The sequence below is a fragment of the Symphalangus syndactylus genome, chromosome 8 (genome assembly GCF_028878055.3).
Source record: "Symphalangus syndactylus isolate Jambi chromosome 8, NHGRI_mSymSyn1-v2.1_pri, whole genome shotgun sequence".
NCBI classification, from domain to species: Eukaryota; Metazoa; Chordata; class Mammalia; order Primates; family Hylobatidae; genus Symphalangus; species Symphalangus syndactylus.
Window position 1 is genome coordinate 47,533,377 of NC_072430.2, and position 21,571 is coordinate 47,554,947.

The window sequence follows — 21,571 nt, forward strand, 5'->3', positions numbered from 1 at the left end:
CCCTCAATACCTCCCAGGCTCATTTGTAAGTGGAGAGTGGCTACCGATGTTCGCGGAGTCGCGTCTGAGTTGGGGACCAGGCAGCTGGGGCTGAAGGATGGCTGGGACTATCCTGTCTCTCTCCACCACTTCTTTCAAAGGATCAATCCTTGGCAGAACCAATCTATCCCCTCCCTCACGCCAGCTGCCTCCCTCCTTTCCAGCTCCTCTGCCTGAAGCACTGGAATCTCTCTTCCCTGTGCTCACTTTAAAAAAAATTATTTCAAAGGACTGTTGGAGGGGTTGCCAAGGTCACTTCCCCATGGACAAGCACCCTTCCCGGCCCTTCCTCCCTCCTTGGCCTGAGCCTTTCAGAAGGGTGGGTGGTTGGCGGGAGGGAGACACTCAGGCCCGGTCCTCGCGGTCTGGGTGAGGGGTTGTGAAGACGGTGGAATTGACAGTGGGGATCCCGGGGTGGGGGGCATCTTTGGCTAGAGATGGAGTTTCTCCCTTGCCTCAGTCTGGCCTGACCTGACCCAGCTGGGATCCCACCCCGACCACGGTCTCTTCTGCCCACACCCAACATTCCCAGTCGAGGGTCATGTTCATTCCATAGAGAATTCGCCACCGCCCCAGGGCAGGGGCCCCATCCCCATTCTCCTGGCCCAGACTAAGGTCCACATTTTCCGGCGGGAGCCAGTGTAGAGTGAAACGGGGTGACGCCAAGGTCACACAGGAAAGCAGAGGCACGACGGCGACTGGAGGGGGCGGGAGGGGTAACGAGGCCCAGGCTCTCTCCCCGGCGGTCTCCGTGGGGCGCGGGGGCGCACTCACCGCCGGGACCACTTGGCCGACGGCCTCCCGAAAGGCCGCTTCCACAACACGCCGTAGAGCTGCACTTTGGTGCTGATGTCCAGCGCGTCCGAGTCAGCCTGCTCCAGGGACGGCGAGGGCGACACCGAGTTGGACTTGGACGTGAACATCCTGCCTCAGCGGGGCTGTGCCCGGCCCGGACCCCACCTCCCCGGGGTCAGCAGGGACGCGGGGCGAGGGGCGAGGGCGGAGCCGTCGGAGAGCGTCCCAGCTAGCAGAGAAGCTGAGCGGCCCGGCCCAGAGCTGCAGCATCAAACCGCGCTGGGCCCTGGACGCGGCGCCAAGGGGACGCGGGGCGCGTAGCCGGCGGCTTGGGCTTGGGATTGCAGAAGGCCGGGCGGGAACTCGGCGGGGAGGGCGGCTCAGCCTCGGGCCCGCAGCGTCTCCTCTCCCCCCCGTCCCCGCCCTCCCCTCCCTACCGGCGACAGCCCCAATTCTGGTGGCCCCGATTGGCTGGGAGTGGCAGGTGAGCCGGCGGGAGGCCGGCTTCGGGCGCCAATCAGGGCGGGCGCCGGCTGGAGGGCCGGGCTCAGTGCTTCCGGAAGGTCCCTGCGGGTCGCAGGGCCGGGGGACTCGGCCGCAGCGCGTCCCCGTCCCCGCCCCCGCCCCACGCGCCCAATACTACCCCGGGGTCCCTGTCGGCGAGCAGCGCCGACATCGAGACGGGGGCCACGTCCGCTTTGCGATGGGGTTGGAGGCATTCCTGCGGACACCTGCTCGCCTCGGGTTGGAGGAGAGGACCGAGCGAGGGCGTGGGGTCACACACTCCGGCCTGGAATTCCACCGCAGTCCTTATCGCTCCGTGAACTGCGGCGGTCTGGCTTTCTCCCCAGTGAAGTGGCGATGCCTGATGCCCCGGGCAGGCGGGTGGCCAGGTAGGACTTCAGGAGGTGCCCAAAGTGCCCGCACGGGGAGGGGCTCCATCAAGGTTGGGTGCCCCGCAACCCTTCCCCCTCAGGCGGGTTTCGCTGTGCTCTGCCGCCGCCTCGCCCGCATCGGATCGGATTTCTCTTCCTGGAACTTGACCGTGTCTGTGTCGGCATTTGGCACTCAACGCCAGTCTGGAGCTATCCGTGCAGAGTGTGTCCGTGATTTATCTGCGCGCCTGGCCCGCTCTCCCTGGGACCAGCTGTTTCATCCCCTTCCGCTCCTTTCGGAGTTGGCGTTTGGGGTGACCGGCTCATTTTCAGGCCAGGGAGACACCGGCCGGGCCCCAGGGGACCGCCTCCTCCCGGCAGGTGGAAATGCTAGGCTGGCACAGCTGCCTGCCCCGCGCCACCTGCCAGGCGTGGAGACCGCGCAGTGAGCGGCCGCCCGCCAGACCACACCGCAGTCGCGCTTTTCCAGGAGGAGGAGCCAAGGCCGCCTCTGGAAGTCGGATTGCAACAGAAGTTTGCAAATGGCTAGCCCGAGAGCCAGATCCACATTGCTTTATGAATTTGCCCCAAGTTTTAAAATTGAGGTATACTTCATGGTAAAATGCACAGATCTAAGTTATTTCTTTGATGAAGGTATATAAGATGTAACCCCACCCAAAGCAACAGACAGAACATTTCCATCACCTGCAGAAAGTTTCTTCATGCCCCTTTATAGTCAGTCAGCCCCCCAACAACAACCACTTGTATCATTCTTATCACTTCTGCACAGTAGACTTAAGGTTTTGAATGTAATGCCTAAAGGCGCATCCCCACAGGCCCCATCATCCCCTATTGACTGACCTGCCTGGCCCCTCTCTGCAGGCATTTGGATGTGTGACGCCCACTAGACGTCTCTCTCCAGTTGAGCTCCCTGGCACTAGACTAGATGGGCTCTGTTCTCATCATCAGGGCCGGCCTCTCGCTAGGCTTCTACCCCACCCCACCCTCTCACTGCCCAGTAATCACTCACACCCAATGTTGCCAAAGCAGAAGCATTTTTGGGAGTGGCTGGAAAACCACTCCGCCCTGTCAGCCTGCCAGCTACTCCACAGCACCAACATTAGCTCTTGGTACCCACCGGCATCGCTGTGGGCAGCACACTCAGCAGACACACTGAAGGTATTCAGTGCTCCCTCTTGTGGGTGATGCATGAATTAGAACATACATTAATTTGGCTTCTAAGAGCAAGTATATTTTGGGAACGGTATGAGGCAGATATGTTGAGTCTGGCCAATAAGCCCATAGCCATTTATTGCTATGATCTCACATTCTCCCAGAACATCTAAGGGAAAGCCAAGGTGCTGGCCCCTCATCTAGAACAGGATTAGCAATTCATTGGACTAGGTGCCAGAGGCTGGTCACCAGCGTTAGCTCCATCTTTACTCAATGAGAAGACTTTGGGCAAGTTACTTTAAAACACTCTTGTCTTCATATATCAAAAGGGAGCTAACCAGGAACAGTGGCTCACACCTATAATCCCAGAGCTTTGGGAGGCTGAGGTGGGAGGATCAACTGAGCCCAGGAACTCGAGGTCGCATTGAGCTGTGATTACACCACCACACTCCAGCCTGGATGACAGAATGAGATCTCCTATCTCTTTTTAAAAAAAGAACGGGGTGGCCAGGACATCTAACTCTCTGCATCATACTTTCTTGGAATTTTTTTTCCAAGTTCAATAGCATATGCTTTTCTGGCTTTGTTACTAAACTGAATTTGCGTCCGCACACCCAGCGGAGCAAAGCCAAACATGGCCATGGGGATTGCAGTCAGAGAAAGTGAGGTATTTATTGCAGGGTGCCAAGGAAGGAGAATCTGGCAGCTCATACTTCAGACCAGATCTCCCAGACGCCTTACAGGCAAGACTTTCTAAAGGCAGAGGTTACAAGCAAAGTCATAAACCATAAATTAATACATGGAGGCTATACGTTGGTTTGACCTAAAAAGGCGGACATCTCAAGGCAGGTGGGGCACAGGTCACAGGTGAATTCACAAAGATTTTCTGATTTGCATTTGATAAAGGAGGCAAAACTTTGTCTAAAAATTTGGAGTTAGCAGAAAAGAATGTTAGCTCTGGCCCATGGTCATGAACGGGTAGTCAGAATTCAGTCCTCATTTCCTCCTATCGGAGGTCTATGTGCCAGCAGATCATTTGGTGGGGGTCTGGGTTTCTGGAAAGCAACTCAGGAAAATATGGTAAGATATCTTTAATTTCTAAAGGGAACCAAACTTTCTGAGACTCTAACTTCCTTGGTTATTGTTTTAGGCTACTTTTGCCTTCTTGCTTATGACGTTGCTCACCCACTTCTCAGGGCTAGCTAAGTGCCTGGAATTTCCCTTGAGGGAACTCAGACTTTTATTTCCATGCTGAGTGGGTGGGGAGGGTGCCTGGCAGGCTCCTAAGAGGAGTCCTTGCTCCTCTCAGTTTGTGAAGTACTGAGCAGGGCGAAGGCAGGGACAGAAGAAAATACAATATAGGTTCTACTGCTGTTCCCACCCTCTGCCCCTAGCCCAGCGAATACCCAATTCAGATGGGGGCTGGAGGGCTGGAAGGAAACAAGAGGTCAGGGGTGGAAGCTTTGGTGAGACAGTAGTTGAAGTATCTGAAGATGGTTATCACATTCTGCCCTCAAGAGCATTCCAGACATAAGCAAGCAATCCAGGTCCTTCTAGCTTCCTCGAAGGCCCCAGTCTCCCTCTTGATCCCCTTCTCCACTGGGCTCCCTCCTCTGATGGCTCCTGAATTTGTCAGGATTCTTCAGTTCTTGTGCAACCAGAGTGGGACACAAACTTTTACTCACATTCCTATACAAAAATTACAAAATTGGGCAATGGCTAACATCGTAACAAAAATCAGTGGCTGACCCAGTAATAGGATCTGGGTTTTCTGATTCCTAAATTAGTCATACAGCACCTTGCTGTGGTTGGTCAGTACTGAGTTAGTAACCTGGACCCAGTTAATTTCCCACCTGTACACTCAGTTCCATGCCCTTTCTGATAGTGCTAACTCCCAAGCAGCCGTCACCAAGTGTGAGGCAGAGGTGGAGCTTCACACACGCAGGGTCAGCAGCTGGTCCTGCCAGGGATCATGGCTGCAGCTGGGGTGGGAGGAGGGAGGGCTGGTGGGAGGGTGGGGTAGGGATACGCTCTGAGAAACATGTCCTTAGGCAATTTTGTCCTTGTTTGGACACCGTAGAGCAGTGGTCCCCAACTTTTTTGGCACCAGGAACCAGTTTCGTGGAAGACAATTTTTTCACGCACAGGAATTCAGGGGGGGAGATGGTTTCAGGATGATTTAAGTGCATTACATTTATTGTGTACTTTATTGCGATTATTATTACATTGTAATATATAATGAAATAATTATACAACTCACCATAATGTAGAATCAGTGGGAGCCCTGAGCTTGTTTTCCTGCAACTAAATGGTCCCATCTGGGGATGATGGGAGACAGTGACAGATCATCAGGCATTAGATTCTCATAAGGAGCACGCAACCTAGATCCCTGTGTGTGCAGTTCACAGTAGGGTTTATGCTCCTAAGAGAATCTAATGCTGCCACTGATCTGACTGGAGGCAGAACTCAGGTGGTAATTCTTCCTCCCTGCCACTCATCTCCTGCTGTGTGGCCCGGTTCCTAACAGGCCAAGGACCAGCACTGGTCTGTGGCCCGGGGTTGGGGACCCCTGCCATAGAGTGCACTTACACAAACCTAGATGGCATAGCCTACCGCACACCTAGGCTGTATGGTACAGCCTATTGCTCCTAGGCTACAAACCTGTGCAGCACGTTACTGTACTGAACACTGTAGCCAGTTGCAATGCAATGGTAAGTATTTGTGTGTCTAACCATAGAAAAAGGTGGAGTAAATATACACTATTATAATCTTAGAGGACCATCGTTATAAATGTGGTCCATCATTGACTGAGACATTGCTCTGTGGTGCATGGCTGCTTTATAAAGCACATTACATGGTGATTAACGTTACAGAAAAAGAAATAGAGCAGCATATGGAACATGGGGTCGGGGACAGATTACAGTTTTAACTCATGTGGTCCCGGTAAGCCCAATGGCAGGAGACATTGCATCCAGAGTTGAAGGAGTGGGAACAGCATTCCGGACACAAGGACAAAGACTCAAGGTTGCTTACTTCTTACATTATAAACAGTATACTGGAGGATGCAGCTGTAGCTTAGAAGAATTAAAAACAGACATACATGCATGCGTAGGCAGGTGGGTGTTTGATTCCCTGGGTTGCTGCTTGAAGGGCTGTGGTGTTGGGTGTGCCGCCTGTGTGTGATTCTCTCTCTGGTTGTGGGTGAGTGACCGAGTGGGCAAGTGACCATTGCTGTGTGTGGTGATTGTTGTGACGGTGTGGTGTTTTGTTCTGACTCAGCGCGGGTGGTTGAATGTGTGGCTGGGACCATTTAGAAGTGGATACACACTCGTGTGTGACTGTGTAAAAGTGTGTGAAACATTTTCTCACCATTTCCGTGAAGCAGCCGTTCTACCAGAAGGTTTGGAAGCCTAAGAGTTTATCTGGTAATTAATTTTAAACATTATATCTATGGTAAAATCAATGTGGATTATGAAGGAGAAGACAAAGTCGGCAAAAGTGAGATGTCAAGGAGCTTTCTGTGTATGGGTTGACATCCCTCAGCCAAATACTAGACTACCATGCGTGGCGGTTCATTCTCTTTTGCTGTTAGGCACCTTTGGCATGGGAAAGTGTGGGGAGCCCCGGACTCGACACATCCTGAGGCAGCGTGATTCTGAATGACTGGGACTCCGAGGTCCTGGATGCTGGCCAGTCCCTGCGATGCCCAGTCCTGAATGAGAAAATCGTCCCCATTCAAGGTAGTACAGTTTGTCCTTGAGCCAGGTCTAGACTCCAGAGCTACTCTCTCTTGGTTTGATCCAGTTTCTCTCAGACCTTGTGACCTCTATAGTGTAGTTAAGAGTGTGGACTCAGGAGCCAGAATGCCTGAGCTCCAGCTTCAGAGATGTGCCTTGGTTTCCACATTTCAAAGTGGGGATGAGCCAGGCATGGTGGCTCATGTCTGTAACCCCAGCTCTTTGGGAGGCCAAGATGGGAGGATCCTTTGAGCTCAGGAGTTTGAGATCAGCCTAGGCGACATAGGGAGATCCCATCTCTACAAAAATAAAAATTTAAAAATTAGTCGGGAGTGGTGGTGTGTGCCTGTGGTCCCAGCTATTCGGGAGGCTGAGGTGGGAAGATTGCTTGAGCCCAGAGTAGAGGCTGCAGTGAGCCATGATCGCACCACTGCACTCCCAGCCTGGGCAACAGAGCAAGACCCTGTCTCAAAAAAAAAAAAAAAAAAAAAAAAAAAAAAAAAGGCCAGGTGCGGTGGCTCACGCCTGTAATCCCAGCACTTTGGGAGGCCGAAGCAGGCAGATCACGAGGTCAGGAGATCGAGACCATCCTGGCTAAAATGGTGAAACCCTGTCTCTACTAAAAATACAAAAAATTAGCCGGGCATGATGGTGGGCGCCTGTAGTCCCAGCTACTCGGGAGGCTGAGGCAGGAGAATGGCATGAACCCGGGAGGCAGAGCTTGCAGTGAGCCGAGATCGCGGAGCTTGCAGTGAGCCAAGATCGCGCCACTGCACTCCAGCCTGGGCGACAGAGTGAGACTCTGTCTCAAAGAAAAAAAAAAAAAAAGACAAGAAAGAAGAAAGAGAGAGAATTATAGCACATAGCTCATTGAGTTACTGGGGAGGACTAAATGTAAAATAATGCCATTACTGCTGCTTCTGATAAGGATGATCATGTGCAAGAAGTTAATGCTTTCTTTCTTCAAAGATGCTTTTTTCAGGAAGTAAACCACGTTGCCTCTTTCTTTATACATTCTTCAGGAGAGGGCAGAGGCAGCATTTCCCCTGTAGACACAGTCATGTGGTGGAATTGCACACACTTTAAAGTCAGACAGACGTGGATTCAAATACCAACTCAGCCATTTACTAGTTTCTTTTTTTTTTTCTTTTTTGAGACAGAGACTTGCTCTGTCACCCAGGCTGGAGTGCAGTGGCACAATCTCAGCTCACCACAACTTCTGCCTCCCGGGTTCAAGCAATTCTCATGCCTCAGTCTCCTGAGTAGCTAGGACTGCAGGCGTGCACCACTACGCCTGGCTAATTTTTGTAGTTTTAGTAGAGATGGGGTTTCACCATGTTGCCCAGGTTGGTCTTGAACTCCTGACCTCTAGTGATCTGCCCGCCTTGGCCTCCCAAAGTGCTGAGATTACAGGCGTGAGCCACCGTGCCTGGCCATTTACTAGTTTCTTAACGCTTGTCTTAGTTTTCTTTGTTCATAAAAAAAAGAATGTTAATACTGGGCTTGCAGCTTGGTGTTGAGGATCAAATGAAAAACTGTAATTAAAGCAAACCTCAGACCTTAGTTACTGATTACTGATATTAAGAGACAACTTGGCAGGGTGCAGTGGCTCACACCTATAATCCCAGCACTTTGGGAGGCCTAGGCGGGTGGATCACCTGAGGTCAGGAGTTCGAGATCAGCCTGGCCAACATGATGAAACCCCGTCTCTACTAAAAATACAAAAATTAGCCAGGTGTGGAGGTGGGTGCCTGTAATCCCAGCTACTAGCGGGGGTTGAGGCAGGAGGATACTTGAACCTGGGAGGCAGAGGTTGCAGTGAGCCGAGATCATGCCACTGTGCTCCAGCCTGGGCAACAGAGCGAGACTCCGTCTCAAAAAAAAAAAAAAAAAAAAAGAGACAACTTAAGGCTGGGAGTAGTGGTTCACACCAGTCATCTCAGCGCTTTGGGAGGGTGAGGTGGGAGGATTGCTTGAGGCCAATAATTCTATGTTGCCTAGGCAACAGAGTGAGACCCCTGTCTACACAAAAAAATTAAAAAATTATCCAGGCATGCTGGCGTGCACCTGTGCTCCCAGCTACTCAGAAGTCTCAGGCAGGAGGATCACCGGAGCCCAAGAGTTCGAGGCTGCAGTGAGCTATGATCTTGCCACTTCACTCCTGCCTGGGCAATAGAGCGAGAGAGACCCTGTCTCCTAAAAAAAAAAAAAAAAAAAAAAAAAGAGAGAGAAACAACTTAAGCAAGAATGGTTGAATTTTAAGCTTGTGAGCCTATAGTTCAAGAAGACAGTTGTAAATGTACCCAACCTGACATTATTCATAGTCAGGACAGTGTTGTGAGTTCAAGAACAGAGAGTAGCTGCCAAAAATAATGATCTTTTCTGTGTTCTCTGATCCTGGGAAGGTGAGTGCCTCTAGTTTCCCTCTAACATCCTCCTCTCTCTCTCTCTGTGTGTGTGTGTACATGTGTGAGTGTTTGCTTATGCAAGAAAGGAAGGAAGAGGACCGAGCTGGTGCAAAGCCAGCCTTCTCTCAGGGTATCTTTCTTCCATACCATCTCTACTTCCTCAGAATCCTTGATCTGCCAAAGAGAAATTTGGAAAATGATGAAATGGCCATTTCACTTCTATGTGTTTTGAATGCAAATATGCACATTTTGAATGTAAAATAAAATTTCTCTTCCGAAGTTGAAAAATTCCATTTAACAAATGACTTAAAAAAAAAAGGCCGGGCGCGGTGGCTCACGCTTGTAATCCCAGCACTTTGGGAGGCCGAGGCGGGCGGATCACGAGGTCAGGAGATCGAGACCACAGTGAAACCCCGTCTCTACTAAAAATACAAAAAAAATTAGCCGGGCGTGGTGGCGGGCGCCTGTAGTCCCAGCTACTCGGAGAGGCTGAGGCAGGAGAATGGCGTGAACCCGGGAGGCGGAGCTTGCAGTGAGCCGAGATTGCGCCACTGCACTCCAGCCTGGGCGACAGAGCGAGACTCCGTCTCAAAAAAAAAAAAAAAAAAACAAAAAAAACCCTAATTCTATAGAAAAAAATGGTGATTGTCGGGTGGGACACAATGGCTCATGCCTGTAATCCCAGCACTTTGGGAAGCCGAGGCAGGAGGATGGCTTGAGGTCAGGAGTTTGAGACCAACCTGGGCAACATAGTGAGACTCCATTTCTACAAAAAATTAAAAACTTAGCCAGGCATGGTGGCATGCAACTGTAGTCCTAGCTACTCAGGAGGATGAGGTGGGAGGATCGCTTGAGCTCCGGAGTTTGAGGCTGCAGTGAGCTATGGGCTTATGATTGCACCACTGCCCCTCCAGCATGGGTGACAAAGCAAGACCCAGAAAGAAAAGAAAGAAAGAAAAGAAAGAAAGACAGACAGACAGACAGACAGACAGAAAGAAAGGGAAAGAAAGAAGGAAAGAAAGAACGAAGGAAAGAAAGGAAGGAAGGAAAAGAGAGAGAAAGAAAGAGAAGGAAATATATGGTGATTGTTGACAAATGTGAAAGCACTTATAATAAAAAGAATAAATCAAACATTATTCACAATCCCACAATCCAGAGATAATTACAGTTGAAATTTGAGGGTATAATTTTCTGAACTAGTGGTATTCATTTATCTCTGCCCGTCTTTTTCACTATCCTCATATTACAATTTTCGAAAGGAGTATCTGCCACATGCAGTCTGGTAAACTGCTTTTCACACCTGAAATTAATCATGAACATATTTGTAATTACATTTTTGATCACATAGTATTCCATTGTATTGCTTTTCCATAATTTAACCAGTCTGTTATTGTTTAACTCAGGGCTCTGAAAACTGGATAAAACCATGGTCCTATCCATGAACTATCTCCCTTGTCTTAACTAACTCCACAAGTCCTCCCAAAACATGTGAATGCCTGACCTCTTCGTGAATAACTGTGTTTATTTCTTGGCCTATTGACATTCAAGAATGTGGCCTTTCTTTCTCTAAGGAGTGGGGTTGATCGAAACCAGCACAGAAGGCTGTGTATCAAGATGAGGTATTGGAGAACTACAGGAATTTGGCTCACTGGATAGACATCGTTCCACCATGGTTGAAGATGTAACTCCTGTTCAGAAATGATTTATTAGTTGTAAAATTCCAAGGAGCTTCTGAGGTGCCTCCTGTTCACAGATAGTTGAGATTTGAGGGCTGATAATAAGCAGCTCTACTGACCCTCACCTGAAACTCCATCTCCCCCCAATCCCCACCTTTTTTTGAGACAGGGTCTGGCTCTGTCACCCAGGCTGGAGTGCAATGGCACAGTCTCAGCTCACTGCAAACTCTGCCTCATGGGCTGAAGCTATCTTCCCAACTCAGCCTCCTGAGTAGCTGGGACTATAGGCATGTGCCACCATGCCTGGCTTTATTTATTTATTTATTCATTTATAGAGACAGGGTCTCACTATGTTGCCCAGGCAGGTCTCCACCTCCTAGCCTCAAGTGGTCTTCTTGCCTCAGCCTCCCAAAATGCTGGGATTACAGGCATGAGCCACCACATGGGGCCTTATCTTCCCCTTTCACCAGATTGACTACATTTCTGGCTATGCAGTGATTGCTCTTAATGACTAAGGGGCAGGGTCTGAACCCTTAAACCAAGTCTCTTATTTCCTCCTGGAGGAGTTGTATTTCTCTAATTTATGAGTAATATGTTGGTATAAGAAACAGCCCTGGATGATAGGAAGTGAAGTGACATTTTGGTGCTGGGGGATAGAACCATGTTAGGAGGAGGCTTTCCTGCATGGGACATTCTGCTTTCCCTGAGGAGTGACTGCTTTGCTCTCAAAGAGGGTAATTAACAATGTCCAGGGGCCAGAAAGTTAGAGGAGAATGACAACCTAGAAAAGACCTTTTGAGTTGGAAACAGGAATCTTAAGTTTCAGTAGAGTGGGATGAACTCAGTTTAATGACGGCTTAAGTAGAAAGATTTCCTTCTCTGAGATATGGAAAGATTTTATTAATAAAAAATATGGGACGTGGCAGCATGGCTCATGCCTGTAATCCCAACACTTTTGGAGGCCAGAGCAGAACTTCTTGAGCCAAGGGGTTCGAGACTAGCCCAGGCAACATAGTGAGACCTCATCTCTGCATACGAAAAATAAAATTAAAAAATTAGCTGAGTGTGGTGGTGTGTGCCTGTAGTTCTAACTACAGGCTGAGGCTGAGGCAAGGGAGGGTTGCTTGAGCCCAGGAGTTCAAGGTTACAGTGAGCTGTGATCCTACCACTGCACCCCAGCCTGGGGGACCCTGTCTCTAAAAAAAAAAGAAAAAAATTACAAAGCGGCATAATCACAAATACGTGCCATTTAGTAACAAGAAAATAAGTTACTCACAACTGAAAGTCCTTGTCACTCAATTTATGTATTTTTACTAGACTATATTAACACAGGTAAATATTTCTAACTATAAACAAAATTTTGTTCCAGCTTTCAGTCACATAAGATTACATCATATATTTTCCTCTGCTGGCATAATCTCAATGAGATATATTATTGTAGAGTTAGCCTAATTCCAATTTTATGCTATTAAAAATACATTTCCCATAAACATTTCTAGGCAAATACATATTTTTGTAATTGCTTATAATAAATTCCAAAGGTGGAAGGCCTGGGATAAAAAGCATAAATATATTCAAACTCTTGATATGCTCTTTAGAACTGTAGTATCACTTTACGCTGGCTTCCATTTTCTCCATTTTTTTAACATTTCACTATTTTGTCCAGCTACCATTTACTGCATATATGGTATAAACCTAGCATTTAATCTGATTGCTTTTCTTAAAATTTCCCAACATATACCAATGTGTTTTTCTATGCTGTGGCTTTTTTTTTTTTCCTTAAGTCATCTTTAGCCATATTTTAGATTCCTAAATATTCTGCTTCTTACTGCTGGGCTCTTTCATTCCACTATCTCTGTGTCAGTGCTTACATTGAGACTTTGTCAGTTTAATTAGGCCCTCCACGTGTTTTTTTTTTTTTTTTTTTTTTTTTTGAGACAGAGTCTTGCTCTGTTGCCCAGGCTGTGGCACAATCTCGGCTCACTGCAAGCTCCGCCTCCCAGGTTCACGCCATTCCCCTGCCTCAGCCTCCCAAGTAGCTGGGACTACAGGTGCCTGCCACCACGCCCAGCTGATTTTTTGTATTTTTAGTAGAGACGGGGTTTCACCGTGTTAGCCAGGATGGTCTCGATCTCCTGACCTCGTGATCCACCCACCTCAGCCGCCCAAAGTGCTGGGATTACAGGTGTGAGCCACTGCGCCCAGCCCTTCCTTTTCAACTATTCTTTCCTCACTCCATTATAGCTGCACTTGTCTTTTTGCTTCTTCTTGAACAAGCCAAGTAAGCTCTAATGTTAGGACCTGCGCTCTGGCTATTCGCTGTGCCTGGGATATTCTCCTCCCAGGTATCTGCTTGGCTCAGGTACTCACTTCTTTCAAGTCTTAGTTCAGGTTTCACTTTTTTTTTTTTTTCAGACAGAGTCTTCTTCTGTCGCCCAGGCTAGAGTGCACTGGTGCGATCTCAGCTCACTGCAACCTCTGCCTCCCAGGATCAAGCAATTCTTATGCCTCAGCCACCCGAATAGCTGGGATTACAGGCATGCACCACCACGCCTGGCTAATTTTTGTATTTTTAGCAGAGAGAGAGTTTTGCCATGTTGGCCAAGCTGGTCTTGAACTCCTGGCCTCAAGTGATCCACCCACCTCAGCCTCCCAAAGTACTGGGATTACAGGCATGAGCCACCACTCCTGGCCAGGTTTCACCTTTAAATGTCCAGCTGTGACCATCTGTGTCGTAAAGAATTAGGCGGCCTTTGTCTTTGGTTTCTGGGAAGTGACCGCTAATCCTGTGGAATTTCCTGAGTAACAGAAGTATTCATTATTCATGGTGGACCCCTGGGATCCCACTTGATCGTTTCTGCTAACACAGTGACTCATGGAAGACCCCTGGATAGTTTATGTTTGCAAGATGACTCAGGCTGGGAGCTGGCCACCTGGAAAAGCCAACCATGTGGTTAGAGTTGGGGCTTTGAGTCATGTGATTCCAGTCCAACCTCCAGGAAGGAAAAGAGGGCTAGAGATTGAGTTCAACCACATAGCCAATGATTCAATCACGCCTAAATAACGAGGCCTCAATAAAAACTCTGGACACCAAAGCTCAGGAGAATGTCCCTGGTCAGAGTATTGTCATGCTTCAATGCTGGGAGGGCAATGTGTCCCTGAGAATGAGGGAAGCTTCACATTTGGAACTCTCTCAGACTTTGCCCCAGGCACTTCTTCTGTTTCTGGTCTGTCCTTTTTGCTATAATAGAACTGCAATCAAAACATAGTTTTTTCTTGAGTTCTGTGAGTTGTCCTAGCAAATTACTGACCAGAGAGTGGCTGTGGGAAACTCCAAATTTGCAGCCAGCTAGTCAGAAGTAAGGATGGCCTGGGAATCCCTGAACTTGCTGCTGGTGTCTGGAGGGCAGTTTTGTGGAGGAATGTGCCCTTAATGTTGAGTTCCCATTTTTTAAGTGTACAATTCAATAGCTTTTGGTAGGTTCACAGAATTGTGCAGCTGTCATCCCCAACATGTTTTTTGAACTTTCAAATTTCTGATCTGGTTCAATCAAAAAGGAACCTCCAATCCAGGTTAATCACTGGATTTGATTATTTCATCTCTTTAGACTCTCTTTAGAACAGAATTCTTTTTTTTTTTTTAGTGACTTTTTTTTGAGACAGAGTCTTGCTCTGTTGCCCAGGTTGGAGTGCAGTGGCATGATCACAATTCACTGCAGCCTCGACCTCCTGGGGTCAAGCAATCCTCCCACCTCAGCTTCCCAAGTAGCTGGGACCACAGGTGCATGTCACTACATCCAGCTGATTTTTTTTTTTTTTTTTGAGGCAGAGTCTTGCTCTGTCACCCAGGCTGGAGTGCAGTGGCGTGATCTCGGTTCACTGCAAACTCCGCCTCCTGGGTTCACGCCATTCTCCTGCCTCGGCCTCCCGAGTAGCTGGGACTACAGGCGCCCGCCACCATGCCCAGCTAATTTTTTGTATTTTTAGTAGAGACGGGGTTTCACCATGTTAGCCAGGATGGTCTCAATCTCCTGACCTCACGACCCACCCACCTCGGCCTCCCAAAGTGCTGGGATTACAGGTGTGAGCCACCATGCCTGGCCCCAGCTAATTTTTTTTTTAAAATTTTTTGTAGAGATGGGGGTCTCACTATGTTGCCCAGGCTGGTCTCAAACTCCTCGGCTCAAGCAATCCTCCCACCTCAGCCACTCAAAGTGGCTGAGATTACAGACGTGAACCATCACACCTGGTGACACTGACTTTTAAAGACTTTTTATTGAGCTATGACATAAGGTAAAAAGCACAAATCATGTGTACTGCTTTTTCACCTGCTATAATCCTGTAACCAGCACCCAGATTAAAAAACAGATCAGGCCAGGCACGGTGGCTCACGCCTGTAATCCCAGCACTTTGGGAGGCTGAGGAGGGCAGATCATGAGGTCAGGAGATCAAGATCATCCTGGCTAACACAATGAAACCCCGTCTCTACTAAAAATACAAAAAATTAGCTGGGCGTGGTGGCGGGTGCCTGTAGTCCTAGCTACTTGGGAGGCTGAGACAGGAGAATGGCACGAACCTGGGAGGTGGAGCTTGCAGTGAGCCGAGATCACACCATTGCACTCCAGCCTGGGCTACAGAGCGAGACTCCATCTCAAAAAAAAAAGAAAACAAACAAAAAAACAGATCATGTGAGCAGGAAAAAAATAAAATAAAAATGACACCAAACAGAAAAGGACTGGTGGCTCCTTTGGCTAAGCCCAGGTGTGTGTGTGTTTTGATCTCAGGGAAGCCTCCCGAGTAGCTGGGATTTACAGGTACCCCCTACCACACCCAGCTAATTTTTGTATTTTCAGTAGAGATGGGGTTTCACCATGTTGGCCAGGGTGGTCTCTAACTCCTGACCTCAGGTGATCCATCCACTTCGGCCTCCCAAAGTGCTGGGATTACAAGCGTGAGCCACCATGCCCACCCTGAGCACAATCTTTGTAACTAGCTATACATGTAACTATACATATAGAAAACCAGCACAAAGTAGGCCAGTAGTATTTACTGAAATCTAATGACTAACCATAAGTCCACAGAGGGAGAAAAACATTTATCAAATTCACAAGTCACGATTCTCATCAAATTAATTTCCAGGGTCAGTTGTTCATAGCATCTATCTACTCATATAACAACTCTGCCCTTTGAAATGAATCCACTGTGGTTTGGATCTGTTGCCTCTTTCTCTTTTCTGAGAGTAGAGAGAGCTACCTTCATAAATAATATTTGCTAACAACAGCAAGGCAAAAAAAATTATCAATGCATTTGTGTCTTTCAGGGCAGATTGGTCTATCAAGTCCTTAATTTCCCCTCTCTCCTTTCTCCCTCCCTTCCCTAAAGGATGTGCCAGTGGTAGGTACATCTTTCTACCATCCATCACAACTTCTCTTTTCTGATGTTCAAATACAGGTCAATTCTGGTCATCAAACAAACTGCCAAAAGGATAAGTAATGAGCCACTCAGATTAAGTTATGCACTAATAAAAATTTAATATCAGAAAACAGCATTTTTTTAACCATTCACAATTAAAGTGGAAAGAGACAAAATTATAAGGCAGCCATCCATGGAATGATTTCATGTTTACAAGGGATCCAGAAAAAGGGACATTTAAAATCACTGTTCCAGCTACTGAACCAGGGGAACTGCAGTCTTATCCCATGAGACTTCTAACTTGCTGGAAGATGCCACAAGAAAAAATGATCAAAGCCAATCTCCTTGTGTGAAGCCACTGGGTTAGGCTGAGTACATCTAGAGAATTCCTAAATGGTTGTCTAGTTCTTTCCCACAAGTTACACATCTCCTTCAGGTCTCCTGAGGTGAATCTAGATGTCTCAGGTACAAAGAGGTTTTAATTTCACAGCATCTCCAACAGTGCGCTTTGGGTGATGTGGACCATTCTGTATTGAGCAGAAATTTTCTAATGGAAGGAAGGTTCCTCTGCAGAACAACTACAGAGGATTTTCACTTAACACTGCAGCAGTTCTGGATGAATCTGGTCATGATTCTCAGTCTCCCAAGGGGCTCAGGGGCCCACAAGGCAGGAACGTCCTTTGGGGGTTTGTGCTGCTGTCATACAGTTCCTGTGTTCAGTCCCTAGCTACCATGTATTTCAGGGGCTTAATACACTCCGATGCTGGTGTGTCCTCTTAGTTCTAATTCTTGAAAAAGAGAAAAACCAGGCAGTGACACTTAGAAGTAGGCTGGTAAAAAAAAAAAAATCACATTTTCTCCTTTCTGCAAAGAAAGGACAACTCAAAACAGCCACTCCCTTTCTTTTCTCTAATGATTCAAAATACCAGAACAGGGCTCACTTGGCTGTTTTGAATTGGGAAAGAAAGAGGTGAAAGGGGGGAGAAAGAGAAAACACATAACCTCTAGGTAGGTAGTACTGTTTCCAACTATCTACGTTCCAGTGCAGAATCTTTGCTAAAAAAAAAATTTGGCAACAGTGTGCACAGGAAAACTGAATCAAACCTGGAACATCACTGCTTTCATGAAATGAGAACTGACAAGCAATTAGCTGGAGAATAAGTGAGGGGAATGGAGCAGTAGTATTCTTTAACTTAATTTGCCATTTAAGAGAGCACTTGGAATCTGAAGAAAGTCTATCCCTACCAAGGAAACGGAGTCAAATTGCAATTAAGATTAACTTTGGTTATATGCAAGGAAGAATCATGCTTTTCATCATCAATTGCATCTCTTTGGTAGCCAATAATTCCATCCGTAATCATGGCAGCAACTTAAGTATTGCCAATGTTTTCAAATGTGTTACAGCATTAAGGCATCCACATCTAAAGAGGCAGTTTTAAACAAGAGGAAAACGGAACTGAAATGTGCCAAGAAGTGAACACGGACACGGCCTCTCCTGGAACACTGCCCACCACGCCAGCAAGCTCTTCCTCCAGTCAAGAAGGCCTGTGCCACGCTGCTTGGTTCCCTGCTGCCTGAAGATGCATTTGAGCCCTATGAGATTAGTATGGCTATTTCTGCCTGCTGACCAGGAGAGAAATGAGTAATTCTCGAGGCAGCAGCTTTAAAATCTGGGAAAGCCCATACATAGCTTCTGAGAGCTAAGAGGGCCCTGAAAGGTTTGCTTGTTAATAGTGAGGTCCAGAGGGGAAGGCAAATTTGGAAGTCAGATGGTTCAATCCTTGCCAGAGTTCAAGGCTCTATCCAGCAAGATATACTAGCCAAACTTTTAAGCATGATGGCAAGGCACTGCTGAAAGAGGCTTTGGCCAGTAGAACAAATTACCATTGCACACAACATGATAGAAAGCACTACTGTCCAAACCAAACCAGACACTACAATCTGCTATTTATTTGACAAAGTCAGTTTCCAGAGAGAATCTAGGCAACCATATAGTTTGGAAGGACCAGATGAAACCTCAAGTCTCACACAAGTCAGCTGTTAACATCCAATCAAGGAAGTCATTTGGACTTTCCATACCATACCTTCTCTTGGTGGTAAAATTGTATGCAATTGTTGCCAGTGACTACTTACAACTGTATCCTATTTGTGCTACTTTCCTCACTGTGGCCAGCAGAGGGCTCACAAGCTTTATTTCCACAGCTGCTGATCCAGTGACAAATTCATGAAGGAAATAAATCACAGGCATGCTGGCTTATGCGTCATAGAAAATGTTTTTACAAACTACTACGTCCACTGTCCTGAAGAAACTAGTCTTGGTTCCCCCTTAGTGTAATGTGTTTTGAAATGGTATAGAAAGTAAAAATAAATTAATAATACAATATTATACACTTATTTGACAAGACAGGGTTTACAAAAATTTTGGCAAATATGAAAAAAAAATTATCCTAGTTTGTTAAACACTTTTCCTATCTCAATTGTTTAAATTACCAGAATATTAGTGATTGTGTCAATTTACACATGAGGAGGTGGTATTTTAAGGGCTCAACAAAGCGGCATTTGACACAAAGGTAATTTCTTTGAAGGGGGATAAAGAATAAAGATATTATTATCTTCATTATCACAGTTCGAGAAGTGGTTGTCCTGATAAGAATTCATCTCACACAAATATTAACACCAGCAGTAAGCAGCAAATTGTGGGGAGGAGAGGCTAGAGGGAAAAGTTAGGAGAAAAGCAAAGAAAAGACGAAGAGACAAGAGACATGATTCCAATAAGCTTTAAATCAACAGGCAAACACTTCTCATTTATGATCCATCTTGCTACAGGTGGTTATGTGAGAAGACACAGTGTCCCCTACGCTGACCTAGTATTTAGGTCCCTAGAGGGATTGCTGATCTGCTAAGAGAAATACTTAGAAAAAAAAAAAAAAGGAAAAAAACAACAAAAAACAGACAACCATACATTTTGGTAGTCTTTTACGAAAGGCTACTACAAAGATATCAATAACCACCCAAAAATCACTTAAAATTTAATATCCCTTAATTTCCAAAGATACTTGTGATCTGACTGTTCTTGAAGGATAGCCTAGAACTGACGCTACTAGAACTTGGCTCCTCTCTAGGAATGTGGAGACAGGTATTCCGCAATGGAGAACTTGATAAGGAATGCTACAAAATACCAGTCATCTCTTTAGAGGCTCCTCCCACCTCTCCTGCTCCATTTGATGGAATGGCAGGCTGGATTCAGAGAGGCACGTGCCAAAGGAGCTGTTTAAGTCCCTCTAGACATCCCCTTTCAACGGATATCTCTTTTGAGTATAAAGTGAGCTTTCAAAGTGTCTTGCTGTCATTTTCCTGACCCTAATCCCAAATTAACTAGAATCACCTTTAGCATCTAAGTGAGTGGGTGCTATGACCTTCCATCAAGGCATGTGGCATAGATGCTAAAGCACCAGTCTTACATGGTGGGAACCATGTTAAAAATCAATGGATAAAGTGGTAGAGCGTCTAAACTAAGAAGAAAGAGACACAGCTTAATTACAGAACACTGTATTTTCACAATCACTATTTCATTTTGAGTATGAAGTTCTCCTCTTTTCCTTAAAACGAAATTCCATCTTCCCTGAGAATAGGGTTAAGAGAAACATTAAAACTCAAAATGTCAAGGGCCTTTTAAAAGATAACACAATGGGATGTCTATAGCTAACTGCAATGTAAATGTGTTTCTACTCTAAAAGCTTTTCCATTACTCAGGTTTTAACCTCACCTCCCCTCTGGACTCTAGGAATACATGTGGAGATGCGCAAGGCGAGACAAGAGACTGAGGAAGTGAGTGGCTGTCACACGCCAGCTGTTCTCACTGGATGGCAAACGGCCCTGGACCAAGGCTGGACCTTGAACATTTAATGCTGGTGTCCTACTGACAGGATGAGGGGAATGAGGCAACCCAGAACCAGGGCTGCCACCTCCAGGCGGCTGAGGCCTCTCCCTCCCGTGGCATCGGGCTTGTGGCTGTGCCCTATTCCGCCCACCTCAGGGAGGACATGTACTGTGGCAACATAAAGAAATGTCCCAGCAGAGAAAAGCATGGCCACTCCCGTGGCGTTCACCTCTGAAAGGGCTTCTTTACTGCTCTGTGAATTAGAAGAGAGAAAGAGGAAAAACTAAGTCAAGTAAAATTCAGGGTCAGGAAGAAGTCCCAATTAAAAAACACTCACTATTCTTAACTGGTGCTGTCTAGGACACTGGGGACATCTAGAGAACACAGTAATTTTAAGTTATTCATGGGAAGCTTCCAAATAAGGGTTTAAGAATATCAGTGATGTATGCAATCGATTTTTTAAAAAATTTATTGTAAATCAACAAATTATAATTATATATATTTATAGGGTATAAAGCGGCATGATTCATGAATAAAATGTGGAATAATGAAATAAAACTAACATCTGTTATCTCAAATATTTATCATATTTTGTAGTGAGAACATCTGAAATTTACTCTTAGCAATTTTGAAATGTACCACACACTATTATTAACTATATTCACCACAGTTCCACCATTCTGTCCATCCATTCATCGACTGTGTCTTTAGAGATGAGGTCTCGCTACGTCGCCCAGGCTGGAGTTGAGTGGCTATTCATAGGCACAATCATAACACACTACAGCCTGGAACTCCTGGGCTCAAGCAATCCTCCTGTCTCAGCTCCCCAAGTAGCTGGGACTACAGGTGTGCGCCACTGCTCCTGGCTCACAATTGCCTTTTAAAACGAACTTTAAGTGCTGGTTCAACAGGTTTGGCTTGTATTATTCTTGAGATAGAATCAACAACATATTATTGCAGATATTAAATTTCAGACATGAATTTATTTATCTTACTAATATTTAACAAGCATCCTCTATGCACCAGGCTCTGGGCCAGGTGCTTGAGATACAGTGGTAATCAAGATGCAGTAGTTGCCCTCATAGAGCTTAGAAATATCTCTTAAGCGGCCAGGCGTGGTGGCTCACGCCTATAATCCCAGCACTTTGGGAGGCCGGGGTGGGCAGAGCACGAAGTCAGGAGTTCGAGACCAGCCTGGCCAACATGGTGAAACCCTGTCTCTACTAAAAATACAAAAATTAGCCGGGCATGGTGGCGGGCACCTGTAATCCCAGCTACTCGGGAAGCTGGGGCAGGAGAATCGTCTGAACCCGGGAGGCAGAGGTTGCAGTGAGCCGAGATTGCGCCATTGTACTCCAGCCTGGGTGACAGGCAAGATTCCGTCTCAAAGGAGAAAAAAAAAATGTGTGTGTATATATATATATATATATCTCATAAGCTAATCTTTATAAAACTAATTTCAACCTTTTCTGTTAAAAAAGTGGACCTATGGACTAGGACAATTAATTAAAATTTTAAGAAAAGGACATGCCATAGATGCAGCAAGTAACTCCATGTCTCCAGAATTATCAGTACC

General features: G+C 46.6%; 2 protein-coding genes across 7 annotated transcripts in view; both read right to left on the minus strand.

The window, feature by feature from the left end:
- Nucleotides 1-1,342, minus strand: part of PLEKHD1 (pleckstrin homology and coiled-coil domain containing D1) — a 47,464-nt gene extending 46,122 nt beyond the window's left edge. The window contains exon 1 of one of the 2 annotated variants that reach the window (XM_063644384.1): nt 814-1,342. In XM_063644384.1, coding sequence (XP_063500454.1) covers nt 814-962 — 149 coding nt within the window. In that variant the 5' untranslated portion in view covers nt 963-1,342. The remainder of the gene's footprint in view (nt 1-813) is intronic. The other variant, XM_055289009.2, reaches the window with a different exon arrangement.
- Nucleotides 1,343-16,209: 14,867 nt separating this feature from the next.
- The window catches only part of SLC39A9 (solute carrier family 39 member 9), a 73,203-nt gene continuing 67,841 nt past the window's right edge, over nt 16,210-21,571 (minus strand). For all 5 annotated transcript variants that reach the window (XM_055289023.2, XM_055289018.2, XM_055289021.2 and 2 more), the window contains one exon: nt 16,210-20,248. In XM_055289023.2, the coding sequence (XP_055144998.2) occupies nt 20,018-20,248 (231 nt within the window). In that variant the 3' untranslated portion in view covers nt 16,210-20,017. The remainder of the gene's footprint in view (nt 20,249-21,571) is intronic.